Here is a 24,496-nt window from a genome sequence, read left to right as displayed (position 1 = left end):
TCGGCGCCGATGATCGGTTTCGTGACGTCAGCGATGATAAATTTCCAGGTGAATTCGCGACGTAGTCCGAGGTTAAGCGAGAGTGTGATGACGCCGTAAGTTTCGATGAGAGAGCCGTTGGCTGCGCGTAGTTGATAGCCGACGGGGGTCGGTTTGTACTTCAACCGCTGATACGGGTATATGGAAAGATTGGAACCAGAATCCACGATATATTGTGTATTGGTGGCTAGATCTGTGACAAATAGGCGGTGTGAAGATGACAGAGAGTTGCTTCCCGCCACTAGGGACTCCCGTTTGCGTTTCCCGCGAACTTGCATCCGTCGGCGCACTTGTAAGCCTGTTTGCCGAATTTTATGTGGTAATAACAGATGCCGTCTTTAAGTTTGCCTCGTCCTTTGGACTGGGACCTATTTCGGGGTTTTCGAGACGTCAAAAGTCCTCTTTGTCTGATCTGAGCTGATGATAGAGCGGCGACGCAGTGAGTTAGCTCGGAGATCTGTTTTTCGAGCGCTGAGATCTGAGTATTCGATGGTGTGGACACTGCTGCGGCGGAATTGTGAGACACAGCGAACATCTCATGAATTTTGTCTGCTGTTTTGGCCAAGTCGTCGATTGTCGCAGTATCTGGGGACACGGCGAGTAACTCTTGCGTCTTCTTTGGCAGATTCGACTTCCATCTGGTCCTGAGTACAGCTTCATCAATCGTTGGGGCTAGCGATTTTAGATGTCGTAGGAATTGTGAAGGTGAGCGATCACCTATTGCCTCGCCGTCTAAGAGCTGGCGCAGTTTGGCTGATTCAGACGCGGAAAAACACTTGATCAGCGCTTCTTTGAGCTGGCTGAAAGGCGTAAGTGTTGGCGGGTTGATGATCATTGCCTTAACTTCGTGTGCGGACTCGGAGTCGATCAGCGAAATAGCGTGATTGAATTTTTCCCGCTTTTGTACAATGCCGTGTATAGAGAATTGTGCTTCCAGTTGCGCAAACCATATTTTGGCTCGCTTCGGGCTGAAGGGAGGCGCCTTGATAGCGTTGACGAACAACTGCTTGGTGTCTTTCGTCTCGTTCTCTGACATAGTGATTATTTTTCTATCTGATAAACACAAAGTATTAGTAATAGAATAATCAAGACAAAAAAAGGAACAATACTTAAATTCTCAGTCGGTGTGGAATTCTTTCTGGGATTAACTTTTCAATACTGACGTCACAACTCTGGAATGCGGCGGCGCTTGAGTTTCGGCGCCAAAAAAAATATGAACAATACTGTCGATCCTTCAAGGTCACGTCGCGGTAGGATTCACCCTCACACACACTTATCACTTTCCGATTTGCACTAGAGTGGCCCTCGGGATAAACTAATGCAGCACAACATCCAGGGCGCTCAGCAATGCACTAGCTGTGATAAGTTATGCACTACGTCGGATTTCTCACTTTTGCAACACCACAAAAGAAATGGACGCGGTTGAAACCAACTAAGATGATTAATTTCATGCAAACTCGACGCTTTCCTTAATAATTAATAAAAAAAATCACGTCGGGGTCACCAATGTAGGAATTGTTGTTGGTCGGGGAAAAACAATTCACTACGTTAAATAACAATTGGTTATTTATTATAATTTATATATTACAGAATAATGTTATTAACAAAAATCGAAACTGCACGTAGCAATCAATATAAAAGCTAGTTGCTAACTGTGTCTCTAAATAGGTAAGCGGTGATTACCAAAATCTTCGAGCGCCGAGTGTCGGCGGAAAAACTCGAAATATTTAATTTTAATTGTACGACTTGGTCGCTACATATATATATATATATGTCGGAGATAAAATAATACTTGGGTTTTTCCTGACTTGGGAAAGTCCCAACTATATTGAGTTCGTTTTTAGACAATAAAAACTTAGTAAAAATATTTTACAATTTAATCCGCTTAAGATTTTGTTAGTTTTCATATTTACGTTTATGACGGTAGACTTAAGTCGAAGGAGCCCGTCTGGGCATCCAACGTAGACACGATCGAGAGATAGCAATATTTTCGGTATAATGAATTTTCAAACATATGGAAGTAATTGTACGAGTTTGTAAAAATTACCTGAGATATAGTTTTGGTCGATTCGGGGACTCAAGAATATTGGGTACAGAGAGTTAGTTCTAATTGAGCAAAGGAACGGACAACATTGCTATCCGACCGATCGTGTATTCGTTTCGATTTTAACTTTACCGCCGCGCACATTTCACAACAGTAACTAGAATATTGTCAATAGTTGTTATTCTCTAGTAAACTAATCGTTTGTAATAATTTGTGTATTTAATATTGTGTAATATTTGATATTTCTGTAATCTTTAATATTTTCTTGGATACTTTGATATTGTGTAGTTGTCCGATACTGATATTATTGCTTGTAATATTATTGCTTAGTGTATGCGATATTTGTGAGTAGTAATTACCTGTGTGTGTTCGTTAATTTATTTAATAAATAAGATGAGTGACAAAGGTAACAACGTAGACCCGAGTCTCATTTATACCTTAACTGGTAATTCGACATATATATATATATATATTTGGCGACGATGCTTTAGGATTAGATTGCAATAATCACTGCCTAAGTCGCCAACTACCAAAGAGTGAAGCGTTGTGAGAGATAATGAGAAGAGGAGAGATAGAAAAATCAATTTGTGGGGAGAGAGGCGTTACGTCTAAGTATACGATAGCTGAGACTCTTCAGTTAGGTGTGTCTATCGTATACCCCACTTAAGACGCCGTGTTGGAAGTTACAAGTTGGAAAATGTTATATATTGAAACAGGCATAGGGACGAGGTATTGCGAGAGGCGCGAGTTGTGAATGCCATTTCGTAGAGTGAAGCCAAACCACCACACATATATATATATATATATATATATATATATATATATATATATATATATTCAATAATATGACAATTTTTTAATATCAAAGTTATTAAATTTTTATTTTGTCAACTATCAATCAAACTTAAATTCCCAATACTTAAAAAATGTTCAAATGTTTCGGCAGCAATTTAAAAGTATAAAGTATCAATTTGATTATTTGAGTTAAGTAACCCTGGCGGATCCGATTCCACTAAATCCCCTGAAATTCCACCGTGTAAATGTGAAAAAATTCCACACAACATACACTTAAATTACACCGTACTCCTCCGGGTTACACGACTTTTACCTGCTACTCCCACCGGAGCTTTGATGAAAGAAAGAGTACATCAATACTACACTGACTTTACACGACGACTGTTTCAGTGAAAATTTAAATTTTACGCTTAAATTACATCGTATTATACGATTTTTACTTGCTATTCCCACCGGAGCTTCAATAGAAGAAAGAGTACACTATAACTACACTTATTTTACACCACGGATGATTCAGTGGAAATGTAAATTGTACGCTTAAACTTCATCCTATACAACGTATTAAATAAATTGTAAATTTTTTTCATATAGTAGAAACTCTATACTTTTTACAAAAATAATTTTTTTTTGTAAGTCCAAGTTTAATTTCTGAGAATTAATATTCACGGAAGCATTGGTAATAAATACTAATGCCATGATGTAAAATAGGATATACTATAATACCACGAAAAAAGGTACTCATCACTTTGTCAAATGACAGAGGAGTACTCGTGCCAAAATTGCTTATAGCACCAGTGACCTCCCTCTCCTACATATATACATATATATCATTACTCCCGAGTTATTTTTCTCTTAGTTTAAGCATTTTTTTTTTCGTGCGTGGGAGGCTATCACCGCTAAACCCACCCACGTGTTACGTCCTGGAGTCGTGTCGGCTTGTGAGTTGCCGGCGCGAATTGTTTGAATTGGACGTGACTGTAGATCTTCAGATGCGGGGTAGTTCTCGAAAGCTCGAAATAACTTGGTCGTAATTCAAAGAATAAATATGTTTGATTTATTTATATAAAATAGAATAGTCGAAGAATTTGGATGAATATACACTTGAATTTACAATTATTATGTGACAAATAACTTCGTGTCAAAAGAATAATATAATTAATTTATACCGGGAGTTTACTTGCGTGTTATATACCGCACTACTATAATTTCTGGTTGATGTGAGAGAGTGATGCATTGGGCATCGGCTTTTTATATCTTTACATGAGCCAACACCCTAGAGAAAAGTGGGCTAAGGTTTTAGGGCCTTATTCCCAAAAAAAGGGAGTTCGTTATCATCGTTCGACGCGGATGCTATTGCGTCAGCAGTCGGACGATGTTTTTCAATGTTTTCACTTTTTCGTGGAAAAACTAATTTCACTTTTTATATTCTTTTAACAGTCATTATTTGTCGTACAATTATTCTTATCTATTTTTATTCATTAACATTCCTTTAGAGAAATTGTTGATGATGAATAAATATTATAATGCATTAAAAATATCTTATCTATTTGACTATTTTTAAGTGCATACTTATTAATATTTATTATAAAGAAAATATATTATTATTCTATTATTTAAATATATCGATTTGGCGGGTCTCAGGTCGGTCTATTATTATTTAAGATTTAAAAATTGGCAGAGCCATCTGATGAGCAGGCTGGGACGTAACACACGGAACCCAAGCTGCCCTAGTAGAAATAATCGAGTTTTCACTCGATATAAACCAGTAACTGGCCAGTGATATTGAGTAAAAACTCGAAATCGCGCCACCTACAACTAAGTCATAAACATTGGTCACACCGACACTGAACCTTTACTATTGTGTGTGTCTGTTTATTTTTTTCTGTTAACCTGTACACGTCGTTGTTTTAAAAAATATTAAAAAACAGTGTGAATTAATTCAAATTTGTGTATGTCAACGTGGAAATATTTTACAAAATATATTACAAAATGGATGCGGTAAAAAAAGTTGACACAATAAATGAATATTTTTTTAATTTTCTTCAATTAAAAATAATTACTTTATTGTCAGATTTATTGTTGTTATTCTATTAATCTAATGATGTTATTTATTTCATAATATAAAAAAATATAAATTAAACGTTTATGTCATATCGTTTATTTAACATTATTTTTATTTTATTTGACAATTTTTTATAACCCTTGATAACCTCAATATTCAAAATTGATAGTTTCACTGAAGCCGCCATGTTTTGCTCGATCTCTAGTAAAACTGGCCAGTTACTTGACAAGACTCGATATTACACTGGCCAGTTACTGGTTTAAGTCTAGTTAAACTGGCTAGTTACTGGCTAAAAACTCGATATCATTTCTACTAGGGTGACGTTCACGAAGCTTTACAACACTCTGATGCATTCCACTAATTATCGCTTGAGAAGAAATTGGTCATGTACATCTGTCGATGGCTCCCGGACTATGATGTTAATTTGAAAAACCTACAAAAAATGGCCTTTTTATGGTTTTTTAGTTACTTAACCGCTGCTTCAAGAATATTGATGGAAAGGGGAATGTTTCCAGGTGACTTAGAGCTTAATGTACCCCCAAAAGCCCTGGAAATTTTCAAATCGATCCATTGAACTGTTTGTCCGGGTCGATTGTTCAAAGTTTTACAAAACAATCTAAGGAACAAGTTTTGTTCCTTAATTTGTGTAATCATTACCAAAATGAAAAAATTATTTTTTTTCGAATTTTCTTTCATTTTTGCGTTAGTTATTCAGTAAATGTAAGGTAAAGAAAAAAAAATCTCCAAAAACGAGATGAAACAAGAATTTTTTGACGTTTTACTCGGAGTTTTTTTTTTTTTTTTTTTTTTTTCGTTTCTCGGAAATTATTTTTTTTCCTTTTTTATTATAAGGCTGATATCTCAGCAGCAAATTCTCGTACAAAGAAACAAAAAAAGCAAATTGTAGCTGAATAAATTTCCTAAACGAGCCAGTAATTGATTTTTTGGAAAAAAATTTTCCCGGGCCCGTAGACCTGCAAAATAAAACCAAAAAATTAAAAAAAATTTTGTCTCGAGCTATTTATTATGATTCGGCAAAAACGGTGGCTCAAAAAATTATATTGCTGGAAGATCTTCAAACAAGAGTTTTCAAGCTTCAATTTGCTTTTTTACTTTTTTCAATACGATCATTTTTCACGAAAATACAGCCGTCCAAAAATCACTAAAAAATTTATAAAATTTTCTTGTTCCTTTCATTTTTTGAATAAGTGTAGAATTATATTAGTAGTTTATCTATCGAGTGCAATCGTGTTTAAGACATGAGTGTGAAGATTGGTGCCCGAGCCGAAGGCGAGGGTACCAACACGCGAGCGTCTTAGACTCGATTGTACTAGATAAATACATTAGTTTTTGTGACAGATATTTGAAATTTACTACATTTAGTGCTTATAAATGGCAGGTTATAAATCCGCGTTTATTTATTTGATAAGATTGTTTTGAGTATTTGTTGAAAATTAGAGAGAAGTCGGTAAGTGGACTAATTCAAATGATGATAAATTTTGTCACAAGATGGCTCATTAAGTTACTTCGATATTTTTTAGTCGTTTGCTATCGCACATGTAACCACAAAATATTTTTTGATCCGATGATGACGTCACTATTAGAACGATTAGGTATCTTTTTTACCAGCTGTATCTTATCTAATATTTTTAGCTGCCGGCTATAGGCACTAAATGTCGTAGATTTCAAGTGTCTGTCACAAAAATAATTATATAAAATCACATATAATTTTTTTTACTCGGGCGCTTAAATTACATCTTATCACACGGTTTTTACATGCTCTTCCCACCGGAGCTTCGATGAAAGAAAGAGTACACCAAAACTACACTTATTTTACACGGCAGCGGTTTTAGTGGGAATTTCAATTTTACGCTCAAATTACACGATATTATACGGCTTTTTCAGTGCACGAACTCCTTCAACGTGAAAATAACTATTTTAGATACTAATTACACCAAAAATTTAAAAATTTTAAAAATACGCTAGAAAACGCAGACAATACGTCGTAAAAACTCCAAGGAAACACAGTAGAAACCTCTTGTCATCATGGTAGACAAAACAGCGTTTTTTAACGAAATACACCGTTGATACGTCGATTTTTTAGCGAGTTTGTACGGTGGCGCTTGAACCACTAGAATATACAGTGGAAACTCAATGGTAATAGAATGTAAAAAAAGTGTCAGTAGATTAGTGTGAAACAAGGGTAAATTAAAAGTGAAATTTTCACAAACCCACCTTGTGATACACGTGAAATTCCGGTGTATTTTCAGTGTAATTCGGATTACACTAAGTTACACTGAAACCCACGGCGAAAACGGATCCGCCAGGGAATGGCATCAACTTTTCTTAATTATAAGTGTAGATTAGACTAGGGGATCTGACTACAATCCATCGATAACCAAAGTTAAGCAGCATCGGCGTGGGACATTCATTGGACGGGTGACCTCGTAGTAAAATAGTAGTCAACAGATAATAATTTTTTTTTTATCATTCAATTTTAACCGACATTTAAATTGATGAAGACAATAAATCCTAATTAAATTACTTAATTAATAATTTACAGATATTCTAAAAGAAATTTAAAAAATGACTATATTCGTTCATGCATGATTATATATAATCATATATGATCATGTATAAACATATCTGATTATATATAATTAGACCTGGCCAATTTTCGGATTCAATCATATATAGATGACTGTGCATAATTATATATGATTAGACAAAACCTTTTTTCATCGGGTAATTATAGAATTATATATATATATATATATATATATATATATATTTTTTTTTATATAAATATACATAATTATGTTATCTTATATATAATCATACATATTTATACATTCGGTTGAAAAAATTTTATATAATTTTATGTAATTATATAAAATTTTATTCAATTAAGTTCTAAAAATTTTGATCGAATGGCAATTTCTGCGTGAATATCGAGCTGTGCGGGTGTGTGAATCATAATATTTTGAGAAAAAATTTAGATACGACCAAACAACGTAAGATTATTCATAAAAACTGCATAATGATTAATAAAATAAAGTCTATAAAATTTTTTAATTTATTATCGCATTCATAAATGTTATGAAAAAAAACTTTTTTTTTTATTCTTGGAAATAAACTAACAAGACCCAAAGCGGGATGACAGCTAAAAAATTTTGAAGTTTCGACAATGAATTAAGTTATAAAAAACTGAGATATAAAATTAAAAAAGTCTTAGTTAAGTTTAAAAGATTTTAACTTCTCATTTTTTTTTAATTTGCCAAAAGAAGGAATTATTGCCCCACTATTAGTGGGTATACCGCTATTGGTCTCTTTACCCTATAAACAAAAACATAATTAAATCCAATCCAAATAATAGAATCAATCATTTATTAATGTCTTCAATTTTCTAAAGTCCATTTGTATCCAAATAAATGTATACAATCCCTCGCGGTTTTGGAAATACCGAAATAATACCGGAATGATACGGTATAAATACTGCATAAATATGGTATTACTCAAGTTATTTTGGCCAGTTTTTTTGCCGCATTACTACCAAAAATTTACGAAATAAATTCAGAATATTTACGGTAATAAAACAGAAAATATACGGTATTTTAACCGCATTAAAACCGTATTTATACAGCATATTTATCGTATATTTTCGGCATTTTTGCAGTATCAAACCGTTCTACCCGGAAATAAAATTATATAAAATTTTATTTAGTTATATATAATTTTATGTAATTATATATAACATTATAAAGTTATATATTCAATAACTGTCATAAAAAAAAAAAAAAAATACCCGTCAATCCGTGAGTTCGATCCCATGTCCTAACGATTCAAAGTCTGATCTGTTAACCATCATGCCAAATCGCTTACTTGAAACCTGATACTAATTGTATTTATATGGATACAAACAAACTTAAGAAAATTGAAAAACTCAATTTTCCCGGATTGTTATATTCACTCACATTCTTTTGTTTGAAAAAGAAATGTGTGAACTAATAGAATAAAATAAAAAAATTTACATTTTGCACATTTTCAATGATTTTAGATGCAGAAGCAAACAAAAAATAGAACCAACTTTTTTACAATTTTCCATTATATCAGGATAAATCTGGCAAAATCGCAGGATATCTACGGTATTATTACCAAAAAAATACGATTTTATTATTATAAAATTATCATATTATTACGGTTTTTATACAGCATTTTTTTGGTAAATGTTCGGCATTTTTATAGTTTTTTTACAGCATTTTTTTGGTAAAAGTTCGGCATTTTTATAGTAATACTACTGTAGTAATCTGATAACTCTACAGTATAAGTACAGTAAGTATATGGCATAACTACAGGGAAAAAACTGGCCAATATAACCATATTACTACCAAATTATTATGGTAAATTTACGGCATGTGCATAAATGCCGAAAATTTACGGCATTTTTACGGCATTCGCAAAACCGCGAGGGATTAACTTATCCTTTCAAGTTTGTGATTCAGCAAAGTGGTTAACACATCAGACTTCGAATCAGAAAAGCTTGGGTTCAAGCCCAGCAGTTGGCGAGGTTTTTTTTCTTTTATATTATATTCTTTTTATCATAATTCTATATAATTATATATAATTTTTTTTTCCCGGGTTTGCAGTAAAACTTACTAAAAATTTACGGTGGGTTTACCGTAAATTACGGTAGGTTTACCGTAAACTACGGTGGGTTTACCGTAAATTATGGTGAGTCTAGTCTAATTGTCACGGTGGATTTACCGTAAAATACCGTAGATTTACGGTAAATCAGGTCCGCTAGGGTCGTGATTTCTAAATATTAAAAATAAAATGTTTAGAATCATTGAAGAAAAATTTTTAAAATAAAAGTGAAGTAATGAAAATATTTAGGACATAAAGTGGAATTTGTATGAAATTCATAAACTAAATTGAAATTTTTCGATTATCTAATCAAAAACTCTTAAAATCAGTACACATGAAAGTTTGATGATGAATATCTTTTGAAGGCTTCATTTAATTGCCAACCCTGGCGGATTGGAATCACCCCGGAAACACCCTGGAATCACGGTGGATCCACGGTGGGTTTTTTAACCTCCCGCTAAGAAAATCGACGATTTTCGAAAAATTGGGAAGTTATTGTTTTTACCCCGATTTGCGAAAATCGAAATTTCATTAGATGTCGACGTTTTGAGGTCCTAGGAAGCTATCCTAACTATTTTCAGAATGATGTCCGAGTATCTGTAAGTATGTGTGTGTGTGTGTGTGTGTGTGTGTGTGTGTGTGTGTGTGTGTGTGTGTGTGACCGGTCTATAACTTTTTAACTAATGAACCGATTTGAATGGTTAAAGCGGCAATCGAAAAAGATCGTTGGCCATCAACTTTGCTAAAAATTTCAGATCATTTGATCAAGTAGACTCGAAAATATTGGCGAATTACGAAAAAAAAATTTTTTTTTTAGTTTTTTATTGATTTCTCAGAAACGACTCATACGATCAACTTCAAAATCTAATCAGCTCTAGAACCCAATAAAACGCGTCGAATGCGACCTCAACCATCAAAATCGGTCAATTCGTTCCTGAGATATCGTAGGAGAATGAAATGCTAAAATCGGTTTTTTTCGAAAACAATGGCACACAAAAGTATTTTCGAGCTCCAAGAGCTTGAAAACAGCGGGAAGTTTTGGGGCTGGCCCGCAGGGTCAACCGATAGACAGATTTTTTTTCATTTTGTCACCGTGATTCCATGGCGGTTATACGGTGTACCCACCCTGATTCTACGATGGTTACACGGTGTACCCATCGTGATTCCACGTACACCGCCTAATCATCGTGGAATCTCGGTGAATACACCGTGGAATCATAGTGGGTACACCGTGTAATCATCGTGGAAACACCGTGTGACCACCGTGGAATTAGGGTGATAAAATGGCACAAACCCACCGTGTAACCACCCTGGATCCACCGTGATTCCACCGTGTTTCCACTCCCAGGGTGTTTCCAGGGTGATTCAAAACCGCCAGGGAAAACATAAGACACCGTTTTTATAGAGCAGTTAATTTCCTACAAAAACGTGTATTGCGCAATTTATAATACGCTGAGAAAAAAAAATACTTTCATTAAGAACATTACTTGATACAAGAACATATGTTCTTGATAATTTTCAAGAATATATAATTTTGTCTCAAGAATTTGTAGAATTGAAGGAAATAATTTTATTTAATTTAAGTAAAGCTATTCTTTTGTTTACTCATGATATAATATCAAATTCATATAATAACAAAAATAAATTTGATGCTCTTTTCTCAAGAAATTGATAATTAATAATAATGAAATAAGTATTTTAAAGGGATTTCTGGAACCAAGAAATTCTTGTTTGGAAAATAGTATTTTTTTCTCAGTATAGTCATTTATTGTCAAGTTATAAAATTCGTAAACAAAAATGAAATTTGTCTTAAAATAATCAAACTTAAATCTTTAATATCATTCAAATGGTGAGGTTTACGGAAAAAACATAAGAGACCTTTTTTGTAGAACATTAAATTCCTTACAAAATTCTCTCAAAACATTTTTCTGTAAAATCAATTAATGATGAAGTATCAATTTTTTTCTATTGGACTGAGAAGAAAATAAAAAACTGCGATCAACGCCATCTTCCTATTGAAATTAAGAGCTTCATATTTGGTGAGAATATTTTTAAGATGTCTAGCAACCCATTTTTTTGTGTCACTTGTAAAAAAAAATAGTTGATTTTTTTAACCCACCCTATTACTTATACATTTTAAACAAAAAAATGATTTTTTATTTATTTATCTTTGTTTCAGTGGGTTAAGACAATGCCGCTATACCAATTCGACATCATTAGCGTCGGGTGTCCGGAACGCCTTTTGAATATTTTGGAGAGGATTCGGGACCGAATCTCCATCAACGGAGATTGGTCCAACGTCCGCAAGCGGGAATGTTAAGAGGGCAGTGAAGAAGAAGAGAACTTTTAGAAAAAATTTAAAAATTAGTGAATATAAGTATTTACGTGTGCGTGTATGTGTGTGGATGTAATGAAGATATCTGTTTTTATATCCATACATGTGGGAAAAATAGAAAATAATCTGCTTTTAAAATGGATGTGTCATGCCGATAAAAAAAAAAAATTAATTCTATTAGTACGTGTGTGTATGTGTGAAAAATAGAAAAAATTTGTTTTTATAAATAAGCGTGTGCGTGTGAAGAAAATGTTAAATAAAAAAAAAAACAAAAATCTGTTTTTATTTAAATTATACCGCCATTAGATTTAATCTCCACACCTGCATGCCATAAACTCCAATGTCTAATTTCCCATTTGATTTATTGCACCTTCGGTACACCTGCATGCCATAAACTCCTATTTTCCTCATGTAAATATTTTCACAACTCAACACCTGCATGCCATAAAAGATCGTTTAAATATTTTCACACCTCCACACATGCAGCCGCTTTCCACACTGACAAAGGAAATTCCCTGTGACGTCACCAGACCCCTGTCCACCTCACCCTTCCCCCTCGAGAAAACCCCCTCATAAAATCCAGGAGTAGGGGCCAGACATGTCTCCCCAGTTATGCTCTATACTACTCAAGTGCAGAAAATTATACTAAAGCATGGGCCTTTTTAACCGAAACTTATTAGAAAGAACGCGCACTAGTTTTGAGACACTATGATGCTATTTTAGGTCTTGGTTCCATACTTAATTCTACTAACGAAAATCTTACCAAACTCATAGATGACGCCCGTGAACACTTAAATGATTTAGAGTCATTAAACGCAAAACCGACTGATGCATTTGTAGTGCAAATCTTAGAACTTAAATTACCAATGGAAATTCGATACAAATGGGAAGAAACTTTTACTGAAGATAACACTCTCTCAACATTCGAGTCTTTTAGTAAATTTATAATAAAAACAGCCATCCGGCTTAGCACACGTAAACCCTATCAATAGCACAATACTAACAACTCTTTTAAACGATAACGTACAGATCATGCAGGAAACGCTCATAAAACACAAAAAGGTTAACCTACGGCCTGGGCCCTTCTCACATCAAGATCTATCACTTGTTCTCAATGCAAAGGTTCACACCCTCTTTACAAATGTCAAAACTTTAATATTCTACCAGTTGAACAACGCATAAAATTCGTCAAATCAGCCCGACTTTGCCAAAATTGCCTCCGTGAACATAAGGGGACCAGCAATTCTATCAAATGCAAAATCCGCCAGAAGTTTCACTACACTATACATCTCAAACAAACCTCAACTCATCAGCCAACTAATCCAAATACAGTAAAAACCAGTACCTCCAAACCTGATGAAGTTACCACTCCAATAGTAACAGACAAGGAAGGAACAGCATGACTATCCGTACACACTCTTGCAACGATCTTAAGAACACCACGATTTCCATTGATGATGAGTGCCATCATACAGATGCGTGATTCAGCTGGTAATTTTATGCGAGCTCGTGCCTTGCTTGATACCTGTGTAACAGCCAATTTCATTACAGAAAATTTAACACACAAATTTAAAACTTCCAACGCAAATTTGTTTTCTTCCTATCAGAGCAGTTAATGGAATGAAAACCTTCTCCAAGCACATTGTTCAAGGAACTTGCAAATCTCTGAATAATAAATTTCAAAAATCATTATCATTCTTAACAGTTGACCGAATTGCGGACTTAAGTCAAAGTGAAACGTTTCCACGTAACGTAATTCACATACCCAAAAATGTAAGATCGGCTGATCCTCAATTTCATGTACCACGAACAGTTGATGTACTCATTGGTTCAGGAACCACTTTATCTTTCTTATACATCGGGCAAATTAACCTCTCACATAATGCCTGTGATATAATCTTGCAAAAAACACAACTTGGCTGGGTCGTAGCGGGGGGAGTCAATAATGACAATGACGTGCAACCTGTATCTTGTCGATTAACAGATCTATCAAGTCAATTAACTAGATTTTGGATAATTGAGGACGCAGGCCCAAAGAGCTTTAGATCTCTGAACGACTATCTATGTGAAACTCATTATCACTGTCACACTACTCGTAATACTGACAGACGCTACGTTGTTCAACTAACATTCCGTGTTGAAAATGTTGAATTCGGAGATTCAAAAACCCAAGCTTACAGACGATTTTCTTCTTTCCAGAGGAGATTAAATGCTGATGCGCAGCTTAAGACAGAATATTGTAAAGTTATGCGAGAATACATCGATCTTGGTCACATGGTACATGTCTCAGACAATCATGAACCTGGATATTATATGCCTCACGACCCGGTGATTAAAGCTTTCAGCACCACCACCAAGGTGCGCGTCGTATTTAACGCTTCTGCCAAATCTGATAAAGGTATTTCTCTAAATGAAGTCTTGTTGACCGGACCTACTATCCAAGGCCATCTCTTTACTATTCTCTTACGTTTCTGAACGCATGTCTATGCTATGTCCTGAGATATTGCACAAATGTATCGACAAATTTGTGTCTATCCTGATCATCACAAATTCCAACGAATACTTCACTATCATAATAACATTATTAGTACCTTTGAGCTTCAACGAGTGATATTTGGAGTACCTGCTGCACCGTTCTTGGCAACGCATACGGTAAATCAACTTGCTGATGATAAAGTCCATAACTTCCCAAGAGCTTCTAAAATCTTGAAACGAGATTTTTATGTCGACAATCATTTGACTGGAACTAATTCTCTGGCTGAAATTTTACAATTACGCGATGAAATCATCCAACTTGTAAGAAAAGGGGGTTTTGGACTGAGACAATGGGCATCTCATCATCAACGTACTCTCGATAATTTTGATGAAAAAACTCTCGACTTAGACTGTGCAATTAATGATGATCCAATTACAAAAACTCTTGGTGTTGTCTGGAATTCACGTACTGACAGTTTTATTTATACTGTCAATCCAATTGATCCTTCTCGAAAAATAACCAAGCATCCAATTCTATCGGACATTGCAAAAATTTTTGACCCCATCGGCCTTCTGGGTCCTGTGGTTTTAGCCGCAAAAACCATTATCCAAGAATATTGGAAAATCAAGATTCATTAGGACGAAGCCGTTCCGCAAGAATTCCACTCCCACTGGCTTAAATTTTCCGAACAACTACCTCGTATCAAAGATTTCTCTATTGAGCGTAATCTCATCATTCCCAATGCAATTGACATACAAATACACGGATTCTGTGACGCAAGTAAGGTTGGCTATGGTGCGTGTTTGTATGTACGATCAACAGATTAACACGGACAAAAAATTGTCTGGTTAGCTTGCTCAAAATCGAGAGTTGCCCCTCTCAAGGACATGACAATACCAAAATTGAAATTGTGTAGCGTACAATTAATCTCACGACTATATCGAGACACACTCCCAGCCTTCAACTTCTCTAAATCTCAAATTATATTTTGTTCACTCTACTATTGTTCTCCAATGGTTGAAACGATCACCTCACTCCCTCAAGGTTTTTGAAGCCAATTGCGTCGCAGAAATCCAATCTCTTGGAAATGAAGTAGAGTGGCGATATGTCCGAACTCAAGACAATCCAGCTGATTGCTTGTCCAGGGATCAACTCCCCTCTGACTTCTTAACCAATCACAGGTGGTTTGAAGGCCCGTCTTGGCTCTCACAGGATCAAAGGGAATGGCCTGTTTCCATTCAACTTACCCCATCAGAACTTCCTGGTGTGAGAAAAAATACCTGTTTAATTGCTACCGCCGCAAACCTGTTCCAACGCTTCTCGTCTTACTCTACACTTATAAATTCTCTCGCATATTGTTGGCGTATGCTCAAATCCAGTACTTTCAAATATAAATCTATGAGTGTGGAAGAGAGAACCTTGACTGAAATGAAAATTTTATTGTTACGTCCAGCTAAATGCTGAACGTTATATTTTTATTACTAATTTTGTTTTATTGATGAAAATCGAGCCGACGACCAGATTTTATTTTTTTCTATAATTACTTTTATATTTTTGATAATTTTTATTGATAAGGCATGACGTAGTTGTAAAAATGCTTTTAAGGGATTAAGACTTGTTTGCTTTGACATTTTTTGAAATGCTAGAGCAAACACCTAAACGTAGTCTTAATGACCCCTCGGGCAATTGTAAAGGCCCAAAGGCCATCTGGAAACACTTTTCGTAGAAAACAAAAATATTTATCAACAAAAAGTGTACGTGGAACATAAATTTTGAGCTAAAAATAAAATAATCTTAATCCCTTACTTTCTCTTTAAGTGCACTTTGTCGAGACATCGTGGCATCACAAAACAAATAGAAAAATCTAATTTTAATGACGAAATGGTCATTAACTGAAACTCAATAATTTAAAACAAATGAAAAAAAAAAAATATATTTAAATAAACAATTTAAAAGAATAAATAAAATAGGAAAATATTCAAATAATAAATAGCAATCCAATAAATAATTTTTAAAAACGAAACTCAAATATATACTACAAGAAAAATTAATAATCTCTAAATTCAAATGTATAACTCATCAATTTCAACTACAAGAAAAATTAATAATCAAATAAATAATCTCTACACGTAATATTATTATTTAAATATATAACTCATCAACTCCAATTACAAGAATAACTAATAATTCAATAATAATTTCTAAGATGGTCCAACATAGACTTTTTAAATAAATAAAAGAATAATTCAATTTATCACTTCAATTGAAAGAATAATTAAAAATATAATTAAAAATTCATACAAAAACGTCATGAATAATTTAAAATTTAAGATAGAAAATATAATTTTTACTTTCAATATTACAAATAGAGTCGGCTGCTAGCCACCTATCTTAAATTCAAATTAGGATTTAATTGACCAACAAAATTAATAATTTTTAAGTTAAATAAAACCTATAACAATAATTAAATAATATAGGCTCAACGCCAATTTAAATAATATCAACGTTAACTAAAATTGATATTTTAAGCTAATAATTATAACATTAAATAAATTTATAAATAAATTTAAATAATATTAGTATAGATAAATTTAAGTAATATTGTTATAAATAAATTAAGTAATATTATTATAAATGAATTTAAATAATATTATTATAGGTAATTTTAATGATATTATTATAAATAAATTTGAATAATATTATTATAAATAAATTTAAACAATAAGTATAAACAAATTTAAATATTTAAATTTTTATATTTTTATAAATAAAATATGGTACATGTGGGTGTATGTGTGAGTGCGCACGCACATAGGTCCACATAGGGGCATGCCCTTCCCACTTTCCTAAGTTGAAAATCATAGAGAAAGGGAAAGGTCCCATAGGAACTGTGCTCCGATCGGACACAGTTTTCCCCCAAAAACAGTACTTCGAGTAGACCTGATAAGAGATTATAAAAAGTGTCGTCAAACCAAAAATCGACACAATTCGTCAGTTCACAGTTCGATAGTTCGGCTCAGCTCAGTTTAGTTCCGGTTGATTAAGGAAAGGAAAATACAAGTGTCCTCACACTTTTTCCGTATTAGTTCAGCACTAATTTCCTTTTTTTTTTTATTTTCGAGTGTCCTCACACTGAAAATTAATTCAACTATATTTATTTATTTTCGAGTGTCCTCACACTGAAAATTAATTCAATTTTTATTTCAAGTGTCTTCACACTGAAAGTTAATTCAAATATTTTGCAAGTGTCCACACACTCAAGTCCATTCATTTATCGTGCAAGTGTTTCCTCATTTAAACTCTTCAATATTTAGCGAGTACTTTTTGTAATCTCTACTCAGTCAATTCAGTGTAATAAATCAAACTAATAGCTGCGATCTCAGGTACTGTAATTTTTAAGTTACTTTATATATAATTATATGTCAAATTATTTTATATTCAATCGGTTATTGAAATTACCCTCATGGTAATGACTTCATATATACATTCAGATTCATACTACTTAGCGTCGGCTGATAGCCACCTAATATACAAACGAACCCAAACTCATAATCTCTAGTGTCGGCTGATAGCCACCTAATATACAGACAAACCCAAACTCATAGACTCTAGTGTCGATCGTTATCCACTTAGTATTTTCATAGAATATTTTAAGTTATAGTGTTAGAATTTTTATTTGTAAAATTTTGTATTTGTAAAGTTATATTTTTGGGTCTCAATATAGATAATTAATTGTAATTTAAGTTTTATTAATCTTCAACCCAGACAAACATCCTCACAGATTCCCAGTCTATAAGCCGTTGGCTTGGACTAAAATAAATATAAAATTAAGTCCGTATCTGGACGTAACATTATCTATAATTCAAAATGAACAGTTTCATTGTGAAATTGAACAAATTAAAGAAACCGGTACGACAAAAAAACTACGATTACGAAGTCTAAATCCATTCATCGATCAGCACGGACTGTTGCGAGTTGGTGGGCGTTTGAAACACGCACCCATCTCCTTCACTGAAAAACATCCCTCGCAGATTTGAATCACGGTGGAAACACGGTGGGTTTGTTCCATTTTACCACTGTGATAACGCGGTGTATCCACCGTGATTCCACGGTGGCTTGACCACTGTGTAGACACGGTGTTTCCACTGCGATTACGCGGTGGATACACCGTGGAATCACGGTGGTGAAATAGCACAAAGCCACCGTGGAATCACAGTGGATACACCGCGTAATCACAGTGGAAACACCGTGCATACACAGTGGTCAAGCCACCGTGGAATCACCGTAGATACACCGCGTAATCACAGTGGATACACTGTGTATACCCGGTGGTGAAATGGAACAAACCCACCGGGTAACCACGGTGGATCCACGGTGTTTACACTTCCACGGTGTTTCCACCGTGATTCAAATCTGCGAGGGATCCAATTTTATTACCTTCTAATCATCATGTTACGGACCTAATTATTCGTGAAATACATAAAAATTCACATCATTCAGGTATCCAAAGTACTCTCTCAAATCTCCGACACCGATTCTGGGTATTGGATGGAAAAAATCAAGTACGGCGGATTGTTCGACGATGTGTCGAATGCATTCGACACCGTCCCACGTTTTTACATGGGAAAATGGCAAATTTACCAACTGCTCGAGTTACTGAATCAGCCGCTTTCTCCCACGTAGGTGTGGATTATTTCGGACCCTTATTCATCAAAGAACGAAAATTAAGAAATCGGAATAAGATCAAAGTTTATGGATATGTTTTTATTTGCTTGGCCACGAAAGCCGTGCACCTAGAGATCGCAAGTAACTTAACTACTGACGGTTTTTTGAGGTCCTTTCGGCGATTTATTAGCCGTCGAGGTATTCCTTCTCATGTATATTCTGTTAATGGCACTAATTTTGTGGGCGCGAGCAATCAGCTACGAGAACTCTATCTCCTATTTACCTCAAAATCTCACCATGACCAGGTAAATGATTAAGCTGTCCGAAAAAATTTTAACTGGCATTTAAATCCTCCCTTATCTCCTCATTTTTGGGGCATTTGAGAGGCTGCAGGAAAATTATTCAAACACCACTTCAAACGAGTGGTAAAAGACCAACTCCTTACCTTTGAGGAATTAAATTCTTTGACTATACAAATTGAAGCCATACTCAATTCTCGCCCCTTATGCTCTTTATCTAGTGATCCTAATGATCCTATTGCCTTGACACCTGCCCACATTTTGATAGGACGCCCTCTCACCATGCTACCTGAAAATGATTTTTCTGATGTTCCAGATAATCGGCTTAGCGTCTAGCAATTCATAGCCAAGACCAGACAAGATTTTTGGAAACGCTGGTACTTGGAGTAGCTCCGGGAGCTCCAAGTCCGTCAAAAATGGCAATCATCTCAGGGTGAGATTAAAACCAACCAGATTGTGCTTCTCATGAACAAGAATCAACCATGCATGTGGTGGCAGCTGGGGGTGATTGTCGAAACTCATCCAGGCGATAACGGAATCACACGAGTCGCATCAGTCAGGACTACACAAAGGCTGTTTAAACGAAACGTCACTCTGCTATGTCCTTTGCCAATCAATTGTTAAAATCTTAAATTTGTAAAATTGTATTATGTATTGAATTGTATAACATCATATTTACACAGTACATTGCTCACTTGTTCGCAACGGGGAGAGTGTGTTGAGTTGTCGTCATAACGCAGAAAGGGCTTCGTGAATTTAACATCAAATTGCTTACACAAATTTAAATGAGTACGAACGACGCGCTCAAATACACACACATATATATCATCTGTGTAGATGCTCTAGCAAAGGGCTAGAACAACGGTCTCGTACTCGACTCCCAAGCTCCCTGACTCAAAATCAAACAACGATCGCCGCCGCTCATGCGCGGACGTCAAGTCGGAGAGAGGCTGAGCTGCCGGCACAAACCAATAGCTCTGGGCCTTCCAAACGATACAGTCTCCCTGTGAACACGGTTACCTTTGCTAATATTATACGCATTTTGAACATAGCGCCTCTCGGCCATTTTTGCTTCACAATTAACAATTATTAATCGCAAGTAATTATCATTGTGATAATTACATCACAATAACTGGTTCCCACACCAGCAATTAATAAAAATCAGTTAGTTCTTACGCTAACAATTAACGGCGGTTGAGCTCACTCCTATTGCGTCTTAACTCAAAGACGTAATTATAACACATACATACACACATACATCACATTCACACGATCGTGTATGAATCACGGAGGTTTTATCTCAGCCAATCTGAGTTTTTCTCCTCTGGGAAAATAAATTCATTCATATCATCCCCAACATTATGGAATTATTTAATTATCTAACCTCAACCTAATTTATTTATAACAACTTAATTAATCAAAAACAAGAAAGACGGGAAATAGACTAAGTGTTGTAATAACAATAAAATTAATGCATGCCAGGACTGGTTGGTGGTTAGGATGTTGGAAAAATACGCATATTAAAAAATATAACAATTTTTTTATTTGTAGCAGCACAAAATATCACTGGGTTACAAATTAAATCGTTGATTTAATTGATTAATACTGTTAATTGTCTAAGCCAATGAATAAGGAATTAAATGAATGCAAATTGTCAAATTGAGCTCGAGTAATTGATTTAAATAATTCAAGCAATTAATTTGAGTTTAGTTGAACACTGATTTGATTGTAAAAATGTCAGAATGAAAAGTAACATGAAATCAGAGGTTACCGAGCGAAGTTAATTATTGAATACGGTAATTACTACTTCTAAATAACACTAGATACATAATAATTTAATTATTGAGTTTTCATAATAATGATCACTGAATTAAATGAAGTTAATGAGCTCATATTAAATTGCACTGAATTTAAGTTATTTGTTAAACACGTGGTAGCATGATTGCAGAGGCTACTGAGCGAAATATAACATTTAATTTATTTAAAGGTTTGAGCATAATGATAATTAATTAATTGTAATATTGAGTCCTTTAATTATTTGAGCACTGGTAACGAGTAAATATTTATTAAAAAATGCACCTGTTTCTTTCCCGATGAATAACCTCGTGGTCGATGATCGCTGATTTAGTTGAGTTCCTTATTAATTTTTTAATGAGCTTTTATGATTGCAATTATAAAAATAGTTGTATTTTTATAACGCTTTATGATCACTAAATGCGTTGAATTAATTACATTCATTTAATTACTCGTGATGAGCCCAAAATGAATAGATTTAATATAACACGTGTTGTAACATGAGTATACGTAAACCGAAAGATAATGGCGTCGGTCTTCTCGTCACGAGGCAGGAAAATTCTATGCGCATGCGCCGCACTGCGCTAGTCAAGTTTGAATTGACACACACTAGGCCCCAGTAGGTGCTGCCTCTATTTGCCGGAAGTGCAACTAAATTCAAATTTGAATGTAGTTGTGATTACGCAACACTAAGTGACTATCTTTCGACAAAGAGGGGCCGCTGTGCCCCACTCTCCCGTATGGCCATGCATGGCCGTATATAGTTCATACATAGCCATATATGGCCATATATAGATATACAGATTTTTTATATGAAAAATTTGAGCTGACTATTACAATTACTTATAAACAGGATGTTGTAGCCCTGGTGGTTTTGAATCACCCTGGAAGCACCGCGTAATCACCGTGGATACACCGTGGAATCACGGTTGGTACACCGTAGAATCACGGTGGGTACACCGTAGAATCACGGTGGGTACAACGTGTAACCATCGTGGATCCACCGTGATTCTACCGTGTTTCTACTCCCAGGGTGTTTCCAGGGTGATTCAAAACAGCCAGGAAGTGTAAAAAAATAGTAAATTCTTTTGATATCACTAACAGCATATTGACGATTATATTTTGCTTTTTCGAAAGTGATTATATTCTTTTAATCTTACGTAGCACAACTAAACTTCGTTGTAACTGTCCGTTGCATAGCCTAGTCGTCAAAGAGTCGGTCTTTCGTACGAAAGGTCCCGGGTTCGAATCCTACTGAAGCGGGTGCGGTCATTAGTAAGTCTAACGTTTTTTCTCTGAATTAAAAATTTCTAATTCGATGAGGGATTCAATTATTCGCATATCTGATAATCTCTGCGTCGCCAAAATAATTAAAAAAAATTTTTTTTTTTTAAATTAGTTAAAATTTCGGTTATACTTTGAAATACGAGACCTCATCAATTATTTTATAATATACAGAAAAAGTCTCACTGTAACATATAAAAACGAGCGCAGAACATCTAAGTTGCCGATGGAAACGAATAGATATGATTAATTAGGAATTTGTGCATTAGATGGCGTTGTTGATTTATCGATAATCAATAACTCAATAAAATTTAATTTTTACTTAATAATTAATTTTATTTAAACCGTACGATGGACGGTGGCATGATAGGTCCAACCCATTTATAATTTTATGGTAACTTCAGTGTTAGGTCTGAGGCAGGATGTGATAGAGGTGCCTCACTGACGATTCCACCATCACATCCGAGATGAAACCTAACATTGGTCGGAGTCTAATGAATTTATTCGTTAAAGATTGTTATTGGTGAATTAACAACAAGGTTAACCCAAAATTTAGTGATTAATTTGTTAATTAATTTATCAATTAATTCATAGGTATAGTGAATTTTGAGCACGTGTCGTGTGTGTACATGGTGTAAACATCAAAATGGTGGCTTATCCGACTTCATCGACAATAAATTCGCTCGGGTAGCTTTCTTATACACAAAAATAAAGATTGTGTGAAAGTTACAAGTTAAAATAAAGGGTCTCGTATTCTAAAGTATAACCAAAATTTCTATACTAGTCATATCAAGTCATATATGTCCGTATCAAGCTATGTATGGTCATTCATGGCCATAGCTGGCCAATTTCTATACCTGGCCGTATATGGAGCATTCATACATGGCCATATATGAATCATTTTTCACGGGAGTAACCGTTTAAAAATTAAGTAAACTTTGTAGATTATGGAATAGCAATAATTTATTTGCGTAAAGGTTACATTTGGTATATTATCTATATGATGTTTTGTCAAATTAACTATCTGTAGTTCTCCAAGAAAGAAAGTCGTCCATTTTTACCCTTACTCTTAGAAAACGAGCCTAATTTCATACCATTATTACACACTAACATGTATCACAAGATGTTCATGTACGAAACTAACTTATCCAATTGATTGAGTGAGAAATCTACCTTCCATCTCGGCTGCAGAATGGCTTATTTTGTGTTATAATATCCCTGGCGGTTTTGAATCACCCTGAAAACACTTTGGAAACACAGTGGAATCACGGTGGGTTTTTTTTCATTTTATTACCGTGATTCCACGGTGGTTACACAGTGTACCCATCCTGATTCCACGGTGGTTACACGGTGTACCCACCGTGATTCCACGTACACCGCGTAATCACCGTGGATACACCGTGGAATCTCGGTGAATACACCGTGAGATCACGGTGGGTACACCGTGTAACCATCGTGGGAACACCGTGTAACCACCGTGTATACACGGTGATAAAATGGCACAAACCCACCGCGTAACCACCCTGGATCCACCGTGATTCCACCGTGTTTTCACTCCCTGAGAGTTTCCAGGTCGTTTCCAGGGTGATTCAAAACTGCCAGGGATATAAGTGAAATACCAGTGGCCTACTCTCTCACTCACTGACTCACTCACTCATCACAAGATCCCCCGAACTATAGGTCCTATTAACTTGAAGTTTGACATACATATTTCTTTCTCAACGTAGACGCTCTATACACTGTAAGTATTCACGTTCATTAGCCAAAAAACTCACAGAATTGAGATCCGAAAAGAATATAACTCACGATTCGAAAAAATTAATAGCACTTTTTTTTTTTTAAAGATTAACTCTTACAGCAGTTCGTAAGGACGTCGAAAATTTAACTATATCCGATTTTTTTGTCAAGAACCTACAAATTTGGAATTTCAAATAAATATTAGTTACAATCAGAAAATCAATGGTCTAAATTTTCAACTTCCCGCTAAGAAAATTGAAAATTATAGAAAATTCGGGAAGTTCTTGGTTTCGATCCGATTTTCGAAAACCGAGTTTTCATC

At 34.8% G+C, this 24,496-nt stretch overlaps 3 protein-coding genes across 3 annotated transcripts; 2 read left to right on the top strand and 1 right to left on the bottom strand.

Annotated features, from left to right (window-relative positions):
- Positions 1-280: 280 nt before the first annotated feature.
- LOC130664289 (uncharacterized) lies at positions 281-1,075 on the bottom strand. The gene has a single exon (XM_057464180.1). It carries the CDS (start codon positions 1,073-1,075, stop codon positions 281-283), a length of 795 nt encoding a protein of 264 aa, XP_057320163.1.
- A 12,464-nt stretch (positions 1,076-13,539) lies between these two features.
- Positions 13,540-14,394, top strand: LOC130664288 (uncharacterized). Its single transcript, XM_057464179.1, has one exon. It carries the CDS (start codon positions 13,540-13,542, stop codon positions 14,392-14,394), a length of 855 nt encoding a protein of 284 aa, XP_057320162.1.
- A 36-nt stretch (positions 14,395-14,430) lies between these two features.
- On the top strand, positions 14,431-15,033 carry LOC130664283 (uncharacterized). The gene has a single exon (XM_057464170.1). The coding sequence runs from the start codon at positions 14,431-14,433 to the stop codon at positions 15,031-15,033; it is 603 nt and encodes a 200-aa protein (XP_057320153.1).
- The last annotated feature ends 9,463 nt before the right edge of the window (positions 15,034-24,496 follow it).

Source organism: Microplitis mediator, chromosome 2 (assembly GCF_029852145.1).
Source record: "Microplitis mediator isolate UGA2020A chromosome 2, iyMicMedi2.1, whole genome shotgun sequence".
In the NCBI taxonomy this organism is placed as follows: domain Eukaryota; kingdom Metazoa; phylum Arthropoda; class Insecta; order Hymenoptera; family Braconidae; genus Microplitis; species Microplitis mediator.
Note: the sequence above shows the minus strand (reverse complement) of the source record. Positions and strands in the feature narration are given on the sequence as shown.